We start from the raw sequence: 19,443 nt of genomic DNA on the forward strand, positions 1-19,443 counted from the left end.
TAAGTTTCAAGTGAACTAGTTTCTTCAGGTAATATTACACTCTCTGCTAGTCACACACTAATACTGTGCCTCCTGTCTCTGTTGTTGAATTGTAAAAACCTCAGTGTTACTTCATACAAATGATACAGAACAACATTACTGGTAAAACATTCAAAGATGCAGTTGAGATTACTGAGACATTAATAAAAATAAAAGCAAAAGAATCACTAAAAACTTTGGGGAAACATCTTGCATAGCAAGCAGAAGGTCTGAGGACATTTCTTGAAATCAATTATAATGAGTTCCCTGGATATTTTTTGTGGACATTTCCAAAGTCCAATCTGATTCTGATGACAATCATAATTTCAATACAACACAGCTTCTTCTTCTTCTATCACCAGCACTACTACTACTACTATTATTACATTAAAATTATTAGAGATAACTTACTTGTATAATATTGTCTTGAGATAGCTTGCGTGGAAGCGATAAAGGTCATCAAGGGAAACAGCATTTCCAAGTAATACTTCAAATTCTGCCCAGCTAACTTGCAACACAGTGGACATTATATAAATTTGCAGGCCATGGACAAACTGCATCATTTCATGACGACACAGATGTATCCAATGATGTTCATTTCTAGTGTAATTTGCAGGCAACTTAAGGTCCTGTGCAGAAGTAAAATAACTGCAAACAAAGCACTTCTTTTTTGGTTTCAGTACATTTTGTATCAGTTAACTATATATTTGTATTTAGAACTATAATACTTCAGCATTGACTTTGGTTCAAATAATAATGTATGCTCTTTTTTCTTCTTGTTGTTGTTCAAGCATACCATGCCTATTGTACTGGTATGTAAGAAGCCTGATGCTTAGTGAAGAGTACAGATTATACCAGGAACATGGCATAAAAATACTGTAAAAAACTTTTCCAACTAGAAATAAACACAAAAATGCACTTTCACTATATTGATGGGAAGGAATATCATAGTCTTAACACCTAATAAATATTGAAATCATTAGTCAAAAGTACTAGTTCAGTTGGAGGTGGTGGTGGTGGTGGAGGAGGAGGAGGAGGAGGAGGAGGAGGAGAAGGAGGGAACTATATGTCCTGTTTAATGAAGTATTCCAGCATCCATTCACAATGACTTAATGAGACAAAAGTAAACTTAGATCAGGAGGGCAAGGCAAGAATCTGGACCCTGCTCCTCTTATCACTCTAGTATTATGGTTAGTCATGTTGGCTGTAAATGAAGTCCACAATTATAATGTATCAATTTAACATTTATTAATTATACCACTAATCCAGTGTCTCAATCACCAATCATATACCTTGGTGTTTTGAAATGAGAAGTTTTCTTTTCTGCAACTAGTACACAGAAGCACACAAATACAAAATAAGGGGAAATGAAGATCCATCATCCGCCTTGCATTCAGTCAACCCACAGATTTATCATTTAGTAATAGCCACCCGATGGATCTTGCCGCAGTGGAGTGGATTGTGTACCTCAACAATACAGGCAGATATCATTTAAGTGCAACCACATTAGAAGGGTGTTTGTAAAGAGGCCAGACTAACATTTGGTTCCTGGAATGGGAGAGAGGTAGTGGGGCAATAGCCTTGCCAGTGGTTTTAAGGCAACAATTTGGATGATTGACTGATGTGGTCTTGTAGCATAAGTTAACATGGTCTTGCTATGCTGGTACAGCAAACAGTTGAAAGCAACAGGAAACTGCTGGTGTTGATTTTTTTCCAAGGATATACAGTTCTAGGATATTGTTTAATGATAATGGCATCCTCTGGAGGTAAAAAAGCCCCCCATCCATATCTCAAGTTACAGACTACTCAAGAGAATACATGAAATGCACTTGCAGTTGTGAATACGGACAACCATCAGCTGTATAATGGAATGATGAGAATGAAAATTTGTGCCAGACCAGGACTTGAATCTGGATTTCCCGCTTATTGTAAGTGGTTGCCTTACGACGAGGCTATCCGAGCATGCTCCACAGCCAGACCTAAACTTCCATATGTCATCAACCATATGTCTACAACCTGCACTCATACATTCAAGAAAGCTTATATTTTCAAACAGAATTAATGTTATAATTGGATGAGAACATTTACTACAATAAATATGCCACACATACAATATTATGAAAAGGATAGAGAGCTACTCACCATATACTGGAAATGTTGAGTCCCACAGACAGGCACAGCAAAAAGACTGCTAAACAAGTAAGCTTTTGGCCAAAAGGCCTTCTTCCGAATTAGACAACGTACATACACACACATTCATGCCAACACAGTCTGGTCTTGGCAACCAGAGACAGTGATCATGTGTGTGTGAATTGTGTTTGCATGAGTGTGTGTGTGTGTGTGTGTGTGTGTGTGTGTGTGTGTGTGTGTGTGTGTGTGTGTGTGTGTATGTGTTTTGTCCGATTCAGAAGGACACCTTTTGGGCAAAACTTTGTTCGTTTAGCAGTCATTTTGTTGTGCCTGTCTGTGACTCAACATCTCCACCATATGGTAGGTAGCAATCTATCTTTTCATAATATTTTCATTACTCCATCCTGGATTTTACATTGTTTAAATGTGCCACAAAAGACTTCATGATTGTATCTGTAATGCTGTTTCTGAATATATCATTATTTTGCACATGGAACGTCTTTAGTTTCTCTTCCAATATTTCAGCTGTAAACCCTCAAGCCTCTGTCTAAGTGACTTACTGACTGACCTCTGAGTTTGGAAGAATGCCTAATCATTGCCTAAGAGGTGAAAGACTGATGATGACTCAAATATATAAGTTGATATTAAAAGTACATGGGTCACAGACAACCTAGTTGGCTACAACTGCACTAACCACTGATGAACTTTATTGATCAAAGACAAAAAAATTGCAAGCACCAGGTATTAACAAATGTAGATCTCCTTGGCAGCTGCCCAAAATCCACAATGATTGTAAAACAGTCAGTTCATTGTTCAAACTGGTGACAAGTGTTGGAATGCCAGACAATGAAGACTCAGCGCCAAAGTTACTGTGAGAGGGAAAATATAAATCAGATTCCATGGAGTTCTAAATGAAGGCTCTTATTCTGGTTGGCTGAACGTTACCCACCAGCTGTGTTTAGGCAACTTTCTTGACCCACCCGCTTTTGGGAGGATGACGGTTCAAACCTGCATCCGGCCATCCCGACTTAGGTTTTCCGTAATTTTCCTAAATCACTTCAGGCAAATGCCAGAATGATTCCTTTGAAAGGGCACAGCTGACTTCCTTCCCCATCCTTCCCTAATCCAATGGGACCAATGACCTCTCTGTGTTCCCCTTTTCCAAATAAACCAACTGACCAAAGTAGCACTTTTGTAACTTTTCCGATAGTCCCACTTCCTGCACAGTCTCCTGGACTGCATCTCACTGGCCAGTGCTTGGCATTATAGCACTCTCATAAAGAGGTTGATTCCAATTCAGTGCTGCTACAGGTGGAACAGCACCAGATGGTTCAAAGGTGGTAGTTGCTGACAAATGTGAATATTACTGAATTATTGGTCTACTGACACAAATTACTTACAGAAATATGTAAAAACTAGTAGATGTCAAGCTCAGGGAAGATTAGTTGAATTCTGAATGAAAGCAGGGGACACACGATGCAAAACTGACCATATTTTATAAGATGAGCTGAAGAAAGGTAAATTTACATTTACAGACTTGTCAAAAATATTTAACACCACTGACTAGAAGACATGTGAATTCTGAAGGTAGCAGGGATAAAATACAGAGAGTGGAAAGTTATTCATAGAAACAGATTGTAGGTGAAGGACATGAAGGGCAGCTGTAGTTGAGAAGGGAGCAAGAGTGGGTTCTAGTTTATTCCAAATATCATTCAGCATGTGCACTGAGCAACCAGTAAAGGATACCAAGGAGACATTTTGAAAGGAAATTAAATGTTCAGAGAAAAGAAATAAAAACTTTGAGGTTGACATTGTGATTCTTTCAGAGAAGCAAGGAACTTGAAAGAGCAGTTGAATGGAATGCATAGTGTCTTGAAAAGAGCTTATAAGATGAACATCAACAAAAGCAGAACAAGGATAACGGAATATAGTCAAATTAAATCGAGTGCTGCTGAGAGAATTACATTTAGAAGTGGGACAATACAAGTAGTAGAGGAGTTTTATTATTGGGAGAGCACTATAAGTGAAGATGGGAAAAACAGGGAGGATAGTAAATGCAGAATGGCAATAGCAACAAAAGTGTTTCTGAGAAAGAGAAAGTAGTTAGCATCCAATATAAATTTAAGTGTTAGAAAGCCTTTTTGGAAGATATTTGTCTGGAGTGTAACCTTGAATGAAGGTGAAATGTGAGCTATAAAGAGTTCAGACAAGAAGAAAATAGAAGCTTTTGAAAAGTGGTGCTGCACAAGAATGTTGAAGATTAGAAGGATAGATCAAGACTATGGGGAAGTACTTAACTGGTTTGGAAAGAAAGAAATTTTGTCACAACTTGACTAAAAGAATAAAAGAAGGGATCATTTCATAGGATACATCCTAAGGCATGCATGTGACTGGATTAGCATGGAGAACTGCACCAAACCAATATTCTTGAAATGGCACAAATGTTGCAAAATGCCTCCACTGCCAACCCCTGTCCACAATCTTCCTTATTAATACCCATTTGAAACTCCATTTTCTAAGGCTTAAAGACCACTCTTATAACTTGCAAATGTGCAACATTCAATGTGCCACCACAAGAAAAATACTGGAACCTCAAATAAAAAAAAAAAAAGACAGTTCCAAGCAAAAACATCATGAACTTTTACAGCAACTAATTATTTCAGGTAAAATTTGTTGGTATTGACAGATTACATGATTCATTATTCCTCATGTCATATACTGCTTTAGCAGTGGTCACACCACTGTTGTTCACTTGGATCATAAAAAAAATATTTAGTGCAGAAAACCAAACCACAAAGATAAATAATTTTATGTTTGTTGACAAAAATGTTGCAATGTGCACTGTCAGTCATAGGTTTAAGGTGCAAAGCACTGAAATCACATGGATGGATGTTGGCTGGTATCAGTAAGCTACTGGCCAGCATCTGTTGCACTGAGAGGAAACACTTAACTAGCAATTGCTCTCATTACAACAGGCATCCTTGAGCTCTTACACAGAACATTTTCTGAAAGGTTTTGCTATTAGTGGTGTATTAGATACTTTAAGCAGGTGAAATATAGTTTAAGAAATAAGGAAGCAGTGGGCTTCAACTCTCAACTAATTTAAATGTAAGTCAATCATTGACAACCCTGTTTCTCAACACCTTTTTTGTGCATTTGGATGGTCTGATTGACTGGTTCTTGCAAAGTACTCTCAAGGCCTTGTGCTTGATTCTCACCTGAGTCACAAATTTTAACATGCATTAAAAGAAATCTGTCACCTCTGACAAAGCCACATGAAGAGTGCTGGGCTCGACCATCAATTGGAATCCTATTCAAAGATGATTTCTCCTGCTGCTAACTGAGGTAAAATTGATTTAGTTTAGGCCATGACAGAGGTGGAAGTCACAGCCAATGAAAACTCCTACACCCAAAATTTAGTATTTGTGTCATTAATGAAAAAGAAGAAATTTCAAAAATCATTACCCATTTGCAAAAAGATGGCTTCACAAAAATGGTGCAACACAGTTCTCTGTGTCTTTTCTTAGTATCCAGATTTTTCAAGGTTACTAAACAAGACCATGAATGAGCACAATAGTTTCACTGTAGTTTGTGATCCTGCACTATTATTGAAATTACATACTGATTTTTCTTTTTGACTGCAAAATCACAGTGAGGAGTATAAAAGAAAATAAATGAAACCATGAAAAGGGCAGGGGACAAACCACTGAAGTTGTGTTTGGTAACCAATGTTATGTAAGCTGCTCAGAGTTAATAAGCAAGCTTATATTTCTAGTAAAACACAGTGCTTCGAGCTGTCATTTCAAATAGTTGTACGAATTACAGGCTAGAGATCCATGATGGCACTTGAAAAAGGTGACAAAATATCTGAAACAGGTGATTTAAAAGGAGATGAAATATTTTAAAAAGGTGATTAAAAGGTGAAAAATTAGTTCAATAAATGGATATGCCACAAATTAATTGTTATTATTTTCAATAATCCCCCAGCAATAAGACTGATATAGACCATAATAAATTTCTCTGATGTGATTCTGGATGGGGTATGACCAGTTTTTTCCTTGTATATGTACTTACACTGTAATTTGGTATTGGTAATTGGATATTTGTGATCTTAATTCACACACTAAATAACATCACACTTTTACAGCTAAAGATATGCTACACTTCAGTACTGGAAAAAGATCAACAAAATATTTTTTGATTACTGTTTCTTAGGAATCTTTGCAAGAACTGAAGTAATCATACTAGATTTTCTTTTCTCAAGGTTTTTCTGAATGGTTTTCACCTCACTTTCTTTCACTCTTTCTTCTCTTTAATGATTTGCGCACCCTTGTACATACCCTGAACCAGTTTTGCTGTCTTTAAGGGGATACAATGTCAAACGGGCCGACTTGGAGCAGGAGAGGCACCACAGGACTTTATAATTTCCACTGTCTATACTTTCACAAATAAATTCACAAACTTTGTCATCATGATTCAGGATTCACACTCATAGCAGTGGTTTTTTTTTTGCATGTGAAATTCCATCATTTTTTCACTTACTATTGGCTGCATTTGTTGCTATAGGTATACTTTTCTTCATAAGTAAGAGAGAATCTTGGATGAATTTTGCACAAAACCCAAACCATACTTACAGGTGTATGAAACTCTAGGATTTTCCAAATCTATTAAAACTGTGGAAAAAATTGAGATAATTAACTATAAAATTTAAAATGTAGCAGCTAATTCATTTTTTCATAAATTAAATAAATTCTACAGTTTCATACACCAGTAAGTACGGTTTGTATGCTGCGAAAAATTCATCAAAGAATCTATCCTACTTATGAAGAAAAATGTACCTATAGCAACGAATGCGTCCAATACTAAGTGAAAAAATGATGAAATTTCGCATGTAAAAAAAATTTATTTTGCTATGTTTTTGAACTTCCACTGCTATGAGTGTGAATCCTGAATCCTTCCTCGTCATGTTGACAAAGTTTTATGAATTTATTTGTAAAAGTATAGACAGTGGAAATTAAAATGCCCTGTGGACCCTCTCCTGCTCCAAATCGGCCCTTTCTACATCCTACTCCCCTTAAATCTTTTTTGAGTGATTTCTTCAGTTTAGTTCGAACTTGAGGAAGAAGTTCTTTTCATGCCTCCTTAGATACTTGGTATTCTCTTACTTTCACAGCAGCTGTCTCACAGTCAACTGATTTTATTTATGTTATTCACCATTTTAATCTCCTCTTCAAGGAGCCTTTGGTTTTGTTCTTCTTGCTAATTTTCTTTTAATTCATGTTTTCTTTTCCATTCACATCCTGCTTTATAAGCAATGTAATTTGCAAGCACTTGCTATCCATACCTAATAAGCTGTGAGTCAATAGCCACAGAAAGGAAATGGGAGTATTATCCCAAAGCATCCTTCACAGTCAAAACAGTATTTAAAAATCTTCTGGTCATCACTTCTTTGTCTTCTCACAATATGTGCTTCAAAATGCATCATCATCTCTCTATGTCTTCATTTTCATGGGACAATGTAAGAGTTTTTAAACATTTGGGAACTTTGACTGTATGGATGATTAGTCTCTTTTTGAGATGTGCTGATGTCAGTAAATGCAAATATCTTTGTTATCTAAAGCTGGGTAATCTTTTACAATTTGTAGAACCTTCCACTCATCTAGTAGGTGATTTTGCCAGACACTGAATGTCATCATTTCTGCAACCATTAACAAGTCACTGCAGCTTCTGCTTTTGACTCTTTTCTTTGAGGTCAACCTAAAACTTTTCAGTGGTACACTTAATAAGCACGTGTCTTCCATCATATGTTTGCAAGCTGGGATGTAATGTTTTTGAACATTATTCAGAAACCACAGCACTTCACTCTCTAACAGTTTACTAAGCTCTTTGGTTATTTGCCAGCTAACACCTAGTTGTTCAAGAGGAATCAGATTATCCAATCTAAAGAGTTCATTATGAAGAACTTCAGAAATATTCTCAATTTTTCTCAAAGAAGAAACCTTCAAACCACAAGCCAAAAAGGTTTGAAATATGTTTTTTTTTAAATTTCTGTATGCAACTTGTGAATCAAAAGTGTTCAGTCTGAATTCACTGTGTGAGGTTACTGAATAGTTCTACAGATGAAATTATGAAATGAAGTTCTGCTTTCAATGAAGGTTTTTTTCAAGCATTAACAATTGCAGTGTAGGATCTGGACTGAACAGCAGCAGAATTATTTTTAAAGGTATATGCTTAAGAAAGTAATAAAGCTGCTTCAAAATCTTGTTGGCTGAAGGTAATAAAGTAAGCCACCTTGTGGTAGTATTTCTCAAAATACTTAAAGTAGAATGTTAAACTTAGACCGAATTCCCTCAAATTCTTGCCAGGGAACAAGCCAACTGTCAACATAAAAGTAAATATTGATCATAAATTCAGATGCTTTTCCACCTATGCACTCTAAAGCCTTTACACATGCATTATGCATTGTATGAATGTCGCAAGTTCTGAAGCTTATAAATTGTCAGCCTCGAGTCTCCTGGACATCGCTATCTAAACACATAAAAACTTATTTATTGACATTAGGTGCATCTGATTCCTCCACAAGACATTTATTTGGAATAAGTCTTAGAAAGTGCCTCACATAATTTCTGAAGTACTGTTCCACCATCTGCTTTGCCGATAAATGAAGTTCTCAATGATACGCTGTTATGTAACTCTTACTCTCTGACCAAAATGTGATGGTAGTGTATAATTCTTTTCTATATTTAAGATTGGCAGTTTCATCAAAACTCATTGTGTAATATAACTGATACGCTTCTTCTAACGTTATGTTCACAGAAATAGGGTACCAGTCCATCAGTTACAGATATTTCGTTCTTAGACAGAAATGAGAAATGTTCAGGAACACTTTCAAGGATCATCATCTTAAAAAGATTAGAAATATTATTTGACAAATCTATAGAGTAATTGGAAACCACTGACTTCATTGTCCAAATTAATTTAGCAGTGGTGGAACTATCCTTGATACTTGGCCTCTGTATTGTTTTGTTTCATCTGAAAGTAATTGGTATTGTCCACATTTAATTTCATAGTCACACTTATGTTTTGTGGGAAGTGAATGACTAAAAATTACCTGAAAACATTTTGTGTCAAGCTTAGTAGCACAAGGACACACACTGCAAAATAATTCACTTTCACTAACATTTTCCCCCATGCAGAGACTTTACTTTTCAAACTATCTGTCTTTTCAAGCCAGTCACTATGGAATTTGCATTTTACCATTTCAAAAAGATAGTTTTCAAAACTGAACAGCAGCAATTTTGTTACAACAGCAAAATTAGAATCTGCAGCAAAAAGAGAAGCAGTTGTAATAAAGGAATATTTGACACTAATAAGAGTTACACAAAATATAAAAAATACTCAAAAAATAAAAAGGAACAACCTATCTCAAATTTCATCACTGGAGCATTCCAAAAAGTTAAATGAACAAACATAAATACAGAAAGTTTGAAATAAAAGTAAATAACTTATTTTCTCCCTAAAAGAGCAAACAAGGTTGAAACAGGTGACAAATATTTAAAATGGTGACAACTATAAAAAATGTGAGAAAGGTGACTGACTCTTCACTCTGAAGTTAGTATAAGGTTTTAATATACTTCTGTATAATCCATTATCTTAATAAAATGCTGGTTTTGGATCAATCAGGTACTGTTGTAAAGAGCCACAACTGATTGTCAGCATTTTTAGTCATGTGTATTAATGTATGGGAATTATAAACTCTGATGCTCTCTATTATTTGTGCTATCTAGATGTACTATTAATAAAACATACAACCACTGTAACCTGTGACTCAAACCCTTATCTTTCCTTGGATACCATTAGAACTATTGTTTCGATCCATGATGCCTGGTAAGATATAGTGTCAATAACGTATTTATGAAGGAAACTGTCATCAACTACATCACAGCTATCTTATATTTGTCTTATATTTCAATTAATATTCTAGTTGCAAAGTCTATTGTTAGTGTTAAGGACAAGTAGAGAGAATTATCACAATAAAATCTTCATTTTTGAGAAAATCACCACCAACTTGCCATGCAAACAGTTGTTACGGTCCTATCATCTGATAGAGCTGCTGGATGAAATCTGTCATGTGCTTGGTCCAGAAATGGTGTGACTCTGTGACATCTACAGATTCGAAACTAAAAGTGTAAAGCAGGAGCCATCTTGTCTGTTCTGCCAATGAACATGGGCTGTTTGTACTGGTCCAGCTTTTTTTTAGTTAAATCAAGAAAAATAGGAAAAATTTATCTAAAATCTGTCTGGATCTTAGTACAGCTACAGCGACAACCTTTAGACACAACATGGTTTTCATATAGATGAAATATCCGGCTCCTTACTCTGGTGTGATCAAGATTACAGAAACTTAAAATATTAGCTATTGTCAATAGTTTGCTATTTGTCATTTAATTCACAGGATTCCATGTGATGTATGCACCATTTTATTCAAATGCATTAGAAATATCATGTAATGTGTCAGAACTGCAGCATCACAAATCATATTGCCACCTGCATTTACTGAAACAGTGATGACAGGTAAGAGAGAAAGCATTTGTCAGTGGGAATAATAAAATTATATATCATTTAATATAACTGTTGACAAGTTCCACATCATGTCATACAAAATAGCACACATCATGAATATTATTGTTTTGACAGGCTGTGATGCTAGTAGATAACTATTTTCCTTCCACATTTTATGGCTGAAGAAACTGGACGTTTTTGATAAACTATTTTCTGTTCAAAATCGAGTTTTTGTTAACTCCTAACATTTTTCCAGCTGGCACCTTATTTTCGTTTCCTGTAGAATATGCTACAGACACAGGTGAGTTGGCTGTTGGTACTCAGTGGTATAGACCGAGTCATTTAATTACACTGTTGCAAATAGTATGATATCACACAGAACATATTCAGTCTTTGCATCTAGTGACACTGAGCCGTAAAACAAAATGCAAGTATCATAACTAATGAAAGATCATAATACCTTAAAAATGACCAACAACAATACAGAAATAAAGTACCGCCTGTCTAAAATGTTTTCTTTTCGTAAATATAATGCAACTTCAATTCTGACCAAGGAATTTTTTTTAATTACATATAAACTACAAATACCAAAATTAGTGTTGTATTTAAGTGAGAACAGCAGCAGTCAATGAAACAAACAATACAGAAAATTAAAAAGAGCTCTCCAATTCTTCAACTTTTTTCTGCATAATTCAGTACGAAAAAGTTCACAGGAGGACAGTAGGCTGTTAGTGTCTGAACAGGCAGAATATTCTTGTTAGCAACATCAGGTGCATTCATGAACTGACTGCCTAGGGGCTGGTGTCAGGCTTTTATCTCCTCCTCCCCTCTCTCTGATCTGCCACTCCGTATACTGTCCACTCCCGTGGTTGGCCACACGTTTAGCATCTCCTCCTCCTTCTGCTGACTCACTGCTCTGTCTGCACTACGTGCAGAGGGACACTTGCTGGCAATGTCTTTGCTGTTGCTCAACTTGCCTCTGATGTTGGTTCATTGTGGGATACCATCTTCTCCTTCTTAATCAGACTAAGTGCAGGTTCCCAGGCCTTATTGGGGATGTAGTCACTATCACAACTGATCAGCCATTTCCTTACTTGAATCTTGATAGATTGTTTAATGGCGCAGTCCCAGAAAGTTAGACATTAGGCAGTTTTCTGCTACTGCAGATTTGTTAGGCTGCTGCAGTTCGGTGTGACACTGGACAGCACCAATCTTTGACAGTATGCACCATCTGACCGACATAATTATGTCATGCCACACTGGCAGGGACCTGATAGACCCAGGACTTACATAATCTGAGGTTGTCCTTGATACTACCAGGCAGTGCCCATGTTTCAGATGATGGGTGGAAAACAGTCTTCACTTTGTTTTAAGGAGAATTTATCCTATCTTCGTGGATAAATGGAATAAACACAGTGGGCTCACACTCTCAAGGTTTCTCTTCTGTTTGCACCAGTTGCACACTCAGTGCATGACACAGAGCTCTGTAGATTTGTCACACTGTCTAGCTGCTCTTCTGGAACACCATCCTCAGATGTTTCGGCTGACACTCTCATTGTCAGAGAAGGTGTCAGCTCTACGTGCCAATCTTCTGAGAACCCTGCCCCTTTGTGCTGGGAGGTGGCAGCTGTCTGCATATAGCTATAGGTTAATGAGCATCTTCTTACAGTAACTGCTGTGGCCAAACATGCTGTTCACTGTTTCTTTTTTTAATTTTTTTAAGGGGAGCGCTCCAACCACTTGACTTTATGGTAAAACTGGTGTTCTGGTGTACAGAATTGAAATGTATGAGGCAACTGTTCAGCTTGTCTCTTCCATGTGGCCATACGACGAAGGCCTCCTTCTGCCACTGTGTCATTAAAGAACCTACCAAGATTTGAGTAATAGAACATCTAATCAGCCTTGATAGTGGCTACATCTTTAGTAAGGACTCGGAACCTGCACTCAGTCTGACTAAGAGGAGGAAGGAGATATTCCATAATGAACTGACTTCAGTGCAAGGCGGAGCAACAGTGAAGTTACCATCAGCATGTGTATCTGGGTGTGAACTGTTGACAGAGCAATGAGTTGGCAGCACTGGGGGAGGGTGGTGGTGGTGGTGCTAGATGTATGCCTTCTCCTGGGCACGGACTGCCGACAGTGCGGCAGGTTTGAAGGGGAGGGGGGTGGGGGGGGGAGGGGGGGGGATAAAAGCACTGCAGCAGCTACTGGGAAGTCAGTTCATCAGTGCACTTGAAGATGGCATTGTTATCATCTGCTCAAATTTTGTGCCCACTGGACGCTGATATCCAGCCATTTGTCTGTGATCTATTTGTCCCTACCTTTCTGTATTTGTGTGCTTCAAATGGAGAAATATAGTAAACTGTCAAAGGAAATTACACTACACTATTCTGCCGAATAATCTTTTTTTCCTCCAACACTTTGTTCCATCATTGTCAGGTTCATACTCTGTGGTTCTTTAAGCCATAGTGTTTGTAAAGTGTTATTTGTATTGTCTGCTGCGAACCAGAGAGTGAAGCATTTTTGCTTTTTTCCATTTGGACAAGTTTCCTTTTGAAAATTCGTTTCCCTATGGTCCTGCAATAGTAAATAAAAGCGTTTTTGCTTCTTTCCATATTGGACAACAGTCTCCTTTTAAAAATTCATTTCCCTACGGTCCTGCAATATTAAATAATGTAATGTAATATTCTGTGACTAATAGTTTTCCTCTTCTACTAGATTGTTATGACCACTTAACCAGAAATTACTATATCAACTATGTAAAGTTTATGGCAAAAAATTTCTGTCTAACAGATTCTTTTGTTTCTATGTTGCTCTATTCGGTGATAGTATGTGTAAAGTGACGGAATGAAACTACAACATTTCACATCTCATCACTTATTTCTAAAGATATAGCTTCTTAAGACTAAACTGCTTTTATGGCAAAATTAAGATGCAACAAATATGAATTACACTAGTATGAATATGTTTAGTACAGTCACTGGCTGGAGCATAAAATGCACTGTGACTGTGTTGTCAAGTAGTCTTTTAGGAAAAATCAGGATATCTTTGTACAAATGACAAAAATTCTAAGATTACTGTAAAGTGTTGAACAATATTCTTACCTTAAAGTTTTGCTCAAGAACCCACGCAATGCGCCGAACTTTCAGCAGAAATCCAAAAATGCTATTGTAGTTGGCCAGGGCACTCTCTGTAAGAATGAGGCACAATGGCCATTCCACTGAGTACCCCAGCACTAATGAAGAAAACATATTTGGGGAGGTATGGGACAAATGACCTGCTGCTGTACTTGACAATGAGAAGCAGAGACGTGACGAATTCACATCACGCTCTGCCTGTGGTGAACCACTCACAGCACGTGCCAGGACTCTGTTCAACGTTGATACATTTAGGAGACGGGATGAATGAACTGATTCATGTGCTCCTGTGTTAAGAAAAACATTAACAAAATTAATGTAAATATTATATAAAAAGATAATGTTTTAAATTTCACAAAGCTGAGACATGACAGCAATAAATTATCAACCTCTTAACCCAAAATTTAAATTGCTAGCAGTTAATGAAACTGGGGCTCAAGAATGAAAAGAAAACACGCTAGCCATATAATCAGAAAGGACAGGTGTGTGAGAGGAGACATGAGTAATAAAAAGTGACTTAGATTAAATGATATTAATGCAACATCCATCAAATAAATGTATTATGAAACTAAAATTCTGAAGGGGGGGGAAAAAAAATCTGGGGCATATAAAGCGAGTCACTAATTCTTTTGTAGTTGGAGCAAAAAAGTGAAGAAAGTTAAAGGCATAAAATTCCAAGTAAGTGTTACACATTCAGACATCTAACCAGTCAACATATATTGCTACTGTAAAGAAAGCAGCCAATAAATAATGATGAATGTTTCAGTTTAACAAACATCACAAGCACAATAAATCTGAATTAAACTCATGGCCAGAAATAGTAGTCAGTGAAGAACAAATGTGACAAAATAAGAAGCATGACACAGGTACATAGGCTCTTGGTGCTACAGCTTCAGATGTTGTTTTGCACCATAGTACTATATTCTGCTAGCAGTAGAATTTCCCCTTATTTAAGAATCTCCAAGAAACCATCAATAGTGGTATTCTTTGAACAACAAAGTGAAGTGGCAAAACATTCTGCAGCAAAATGGATTGCACCTATGTAGTTTAAAGGAGCTGCTTTAATTGCAAAACATTTTCTAGGGACTTTAAGAGCCTATAGATATACAATCCCACCAATATTAAACAACATTTTCCTAAGTTAATACACATTTCAATCGTAGTTTACAGAGCTTCATACACTGTATTCACCACACTTTCACTTGGCTGATTTACATAAATGAGAAATGCACTGATGAGCCAAAACATTATGCCACATGCTGCTTAATATTGTGTTGGTCACCCACTTTAGAAAGCTATACAGCAACGATTCTGCAGTGTATGGATTCAACAAGACCTTGTTGGATGTCTGCAGGTGTTGCACCAGATGTCCACACAAAGGACATGCATTTCCTGTATATTACAGACAGGTGGTGTGTGGGGACAGATGTGGCACAGATAGTCTCTCAGATGTGTTCTTCATATTCAGATAGGTAAACCTGGTGCTAAAGGGCTATAATGCTCCTCAACACACTGTAACACGATTCTGATATTCAGCATGGACAGCTATCCTGCTGGAAGATGTCATCGTCATCAGGGAAGATACCAAGGATGCAGGTCATCTGCAGTAATGTTTATATTGTCCACAGCTGTCATGGTGCTTTCAGTTACTACCACAGATCTCATAGAAGCCCAGGCGAATGTCCCTCATAAGATAACATTACTCCCAACAGCCTGCATCTTTAGTGCAGATGACAGCTCATTCAGATATGACCATCGACCTACTGTAAGAAGTAATGTGATTCATTCTACCAAGTGACATTTTTTTATTGACCCGTGGTTCAATCTTGGTGATTCTGTAGCCATTACAATTGTAACTGATGATGTAAGCGAGTCAACTTGGCAACAAGTAGGTGTCATCTACTGCGGAATCCCACATTCAACTACGTGTGCCGAATGATGTCCTCCGAAACACCTATAGCATTGTACTCTGTCATCAGATCTGAAACAGATTGCCGCCTATCTTGCTTTACAGAGTGGGCATGCCTCTGACTTCCTCTACTGTGATGAGATATGGATGTTCAACTCCTTGTCACTTACTCGTGGTTTGATTGTCCTTCAACCACTTCCCATAGAAGTCCATGACAGTAGTATGCAAACGGCTGGCCAGCTTGGCCATTTTCAACATCTTCATTCCCAGGTGCCTGGCTATAATAATCTTCCTTTTTTTGCGAAGTTGCTGCATCACGTGCCCACAAAGTTACCAGGTGGCATTCAAGTCTTGCAGTGGGCAGTGGTCCTACATTTTGGCTCATCAGGGTATATACCTATTAATACCTATTCATAATTGTACACCCTGATTTTCAAAACCTGGATAAAAATTCATGTAAGATTGTGACCATGAACACTAACACTGCATTCACTTTTTACTCTCACTTTAAACACTGACATTCAATGCAACACTTTCGTGTTTCTTACTGTAAAAATTTCTACAAATGGCATCTCTATCCTCCTGAAGTACTAACAACTAGAAGAATTTTGTTTTCGTAACCACTTTTAATTCGAATTACTGAATTTCCTAGTGCCAAAACAGTTCTTTGGGTCCTTTCACAGATGTAAAAGTCATAATTAGGGGAATCAGTTCTGAACATACCAAAAATGTTGAAAATCATGAAATCTTGGAGTCTGCTGGAAATTCAGTATTGTAGCAAAATTTGAAAAAAAAAAAAAAGGCCACTCACAAGAATTGGCACTTGACAAATTCTTGATTCTCTCAAAATGTATGTTTTATGTTCCCACCACTAAAATAATGAAGCACACACTGATTATACTAATTTGTCCTCAAAAAAGCCGTTAACCATGGGATATGATATAGGAAGAGTGCACATTAAATGTGAATAGTGAGAAAAACGTAAGTTAGAGGATTCGGGGTTAGGAGAGTTGCCCTTTGATCAATCACTGTATTCTACAACAAGGAGGAGGAAGAGGAGGAGAAGTACATTAGCTATGCCCCCTTTCTGATGCTATTTAAGGGGATAATACAATTCATTTGAAGAGCACATTTATTGCAAATCAGGCCAAAACTGTGCAGGGCCATGACAAAAAACACACATTTTCCAATAGGCAGTGATAGGTAGATTTCAGATATAACTTGTTACTATCGAAGAATGCTGGTGAGGTCATGAGTCAGATGATAATGTCTTTGTTTTATTACCTTGGGCCAACTGGAAGCACTTGAGCTTTAATGGATGGAACAAATTATTTTAACCCTCAAGTGGGCACGTAGTTTTTTTATAACACAAGTTGGTGTGTGGCATACTTTGTACACATGTAGGGAATGGCTGTCTTTATATTACAAAGGTAAACACGTATGAGCAAAATCATAGTTTAATCTTAGTTTAATTAAACAATGATAAAATAAACATTCATTGTATCACTCTGTTGCCACATACAAGAGTTACCCCATAGTAATGAGCCAGTTGAAGCATTAAACAGGACAGTTGCACCAGATACAAGCCAACTGTTTATTCAATTGCTAATTATCTCATACATAACTGCCTCATTGTGGGATTGAACTGCAGGCTCGGATCCTGGGTCATTTTCTTGCATGGATTGTAAATTTTTTCTCACCTAGCTTGTTGTTTATTTTACGTTACTGCTGCTCACTTGAGTGTTAAGACAGCACCAATTTATCACTGTGTCAGCTGAAGCAATAATGAAGGAATAGGTATGAGCTTGCAACAATTGAAAACAACACTGGAATGATACAAGACAATGTTATTTGTGGCTGGCACACTTTATATATAGGTGAGCCGCCTCGAGGGTTAAAGAGTGGTAGCTATAAAAATGGAAGTACTTCCTTCTCTTATGCTGTTCAAAATGTAAATAAAGCACTAAGCCATTACTTATTACAGGTTCTGATACCACCAGGCTGCAGTGTTTTCTTCACTTTCCCAGATCTTTTCTGTATTTATTATGAACTTATGTTCTCTGATTTATTTATAGCCTTGTCTCAGAATTACATTAATTGTTAATATTAACAAATTCACAAGTTTTAATGTAAAGTTTGATTATCTTGTTATCTTCTAGGTAATTGTATCTACATGCACAGATCTTTTTGTGACATCATTTATGCGATGATTTTCAACTTCACATGGACTTCATTATTATCGTTTCAAAAGATATAACCAGTTCTTCCAGAAGCTAAAACCTAGTAATAATTTTCGTATTGTTTTGGTCCATGTACTTTCATGATTTCAGTAACTGCAGCTTTTTATTTTAAATGGGGATGTATCTTTCAGAGTCGAAAACAGCCAGCTAGAAGGAACAAAAGCCTAATTTTATTCAGATCAGCCTAGTAAGAACTCAAGAAATAGAAGTTTTAGTAAAAACACTTATGGTATTAAATAGCCTAAAAGTGCACAAGCGAACAGGATGAAAGGGAGGAGAGCAAGGCTTAAGAGTTGGGGCAGGAGTATATCAAGTAGAAGCGTATGTTCTAGGGTAGATTCATGTGCACAGGGCAGACTATGATGTTCATTGGTTGTACACAGATTATCAAACAATGCAACTGAGATATATTTTTTACATGTTAAAGTGTACAGCATCAGCAAGAATGGGTGCTAGTGAACAATATTTTTCTCAGTCCACTGTAGAATTTAAACAAGATCAAAAATGGATTGATGCTCTGTTTAACGATTGATGGATTGATGTAATGGTGATAGCTCTCATGTAAAGTGGTGCCTTCATAAATTATTAGTGAGAGCAGGCATCACACACAATTAGTTTTCACTGACCTTCCTCTTTTCTTCCTCTTATTCTTCTTCTTTATTTTTATAACTGCAAAAAAACTTTAGTTGCATTTGTTCCGATTGTAAAATGATACGACAAATATTCCTTCACAGCGCAACTGACATTACAGAATATGAAGAACATTCATCTTCATAATTTACTAAACCTTCATCTAAAATTGAATTATAAAGAATCTGATCTGAAAAATCTAAAGTACTCATTACTTTTGTAACAGAAGCCAACAACTTGTGAACAAATGAGATCATGTCTGTTACCAACTTCCTGCGTTCTGCAACTTTTTAACTTGTTTTCTCACAACTGTTCATAACAGCAACTTCATTAGTGTTCTACCATCTTGACTCAACTGTGGCGGACAACAGAGAATTGATGTGGCAGCACTGTGAGCAGAGAGGTTCCAACACAGCAAAGTACAGTTGTGTTTCTGAAAGCTCTTATTGTTTACTCCTAGTTTTTTTCTTCTGAAAATATAGTCTTTGATTCAATATTCTTGATGTCTGAGCAAAGTTATGAACAGTAATAATTAATAATACAATTTAGTACTGCACCAGTTTTTTTTTATTGTACATCAACTGCAGTATATAAACAGCACCAGTGGTGACCCTGGTTTTATGAAGCCGTACCAGTTTTATGGACATGAAGCACATAAAGAATGAGATTTTCACTCTACAGTGGCGTGTGCACTGATCTGAAACTTCCAGGCAGATTAAAACTGTGCCAGACCGAGACTTGAACTTGGTTTGTGGGAGAGATTCTGTGAAGTTTGGCAGGGAAGAGACAAGGTACTGGCAAAAGTAAAACTGTGAGG

The 19,443-nt window shown here is 36.9% G+C and overlaps 1 protein-coding gene across 1 annotated transcript in view; it reads right to left on the reverse strand.

Annotated features, from left to right (window-relative positions):
• The window catches only part of LOC126485143 (gamma-tubulin complex component 6), a 256,718-nt gene that overhangs the window by 22,145 nt on the left and 215,130 nt on the right, over positions 1-19,443 (reverse strand). The window contains exons 15-16 of the mRNA XM_050108806.1: positions 13,815-14,134; positions 430-647 (exon numbers count right to left, since the gene is read on the reverse strand). Coding sequence (XP_049964763.1) covers positions 430-647; positions 13,815-14,134 — 538 coding nt within the window. The remainder of the gene's footprint in view (positions 1-429; positions 648-13,814; positions 14,135-19,443) is intronic.

This window comes from Schistocerca serialis, chromosome 6 (assembly GCF_023864345.2).
Source record: "Schistocerca serialis cubense isolate TAMUIC-IGC-003099 chromosome 6, iqSchSeri2.2, whole genome shotgun sequence".
Classification (NCBI taxonomy): Eukaryota; Metazoa; Arthropoda; class Insecta; order Orthoptera; family Acrididae; genus Schistocerca; species Schistocerca serialis.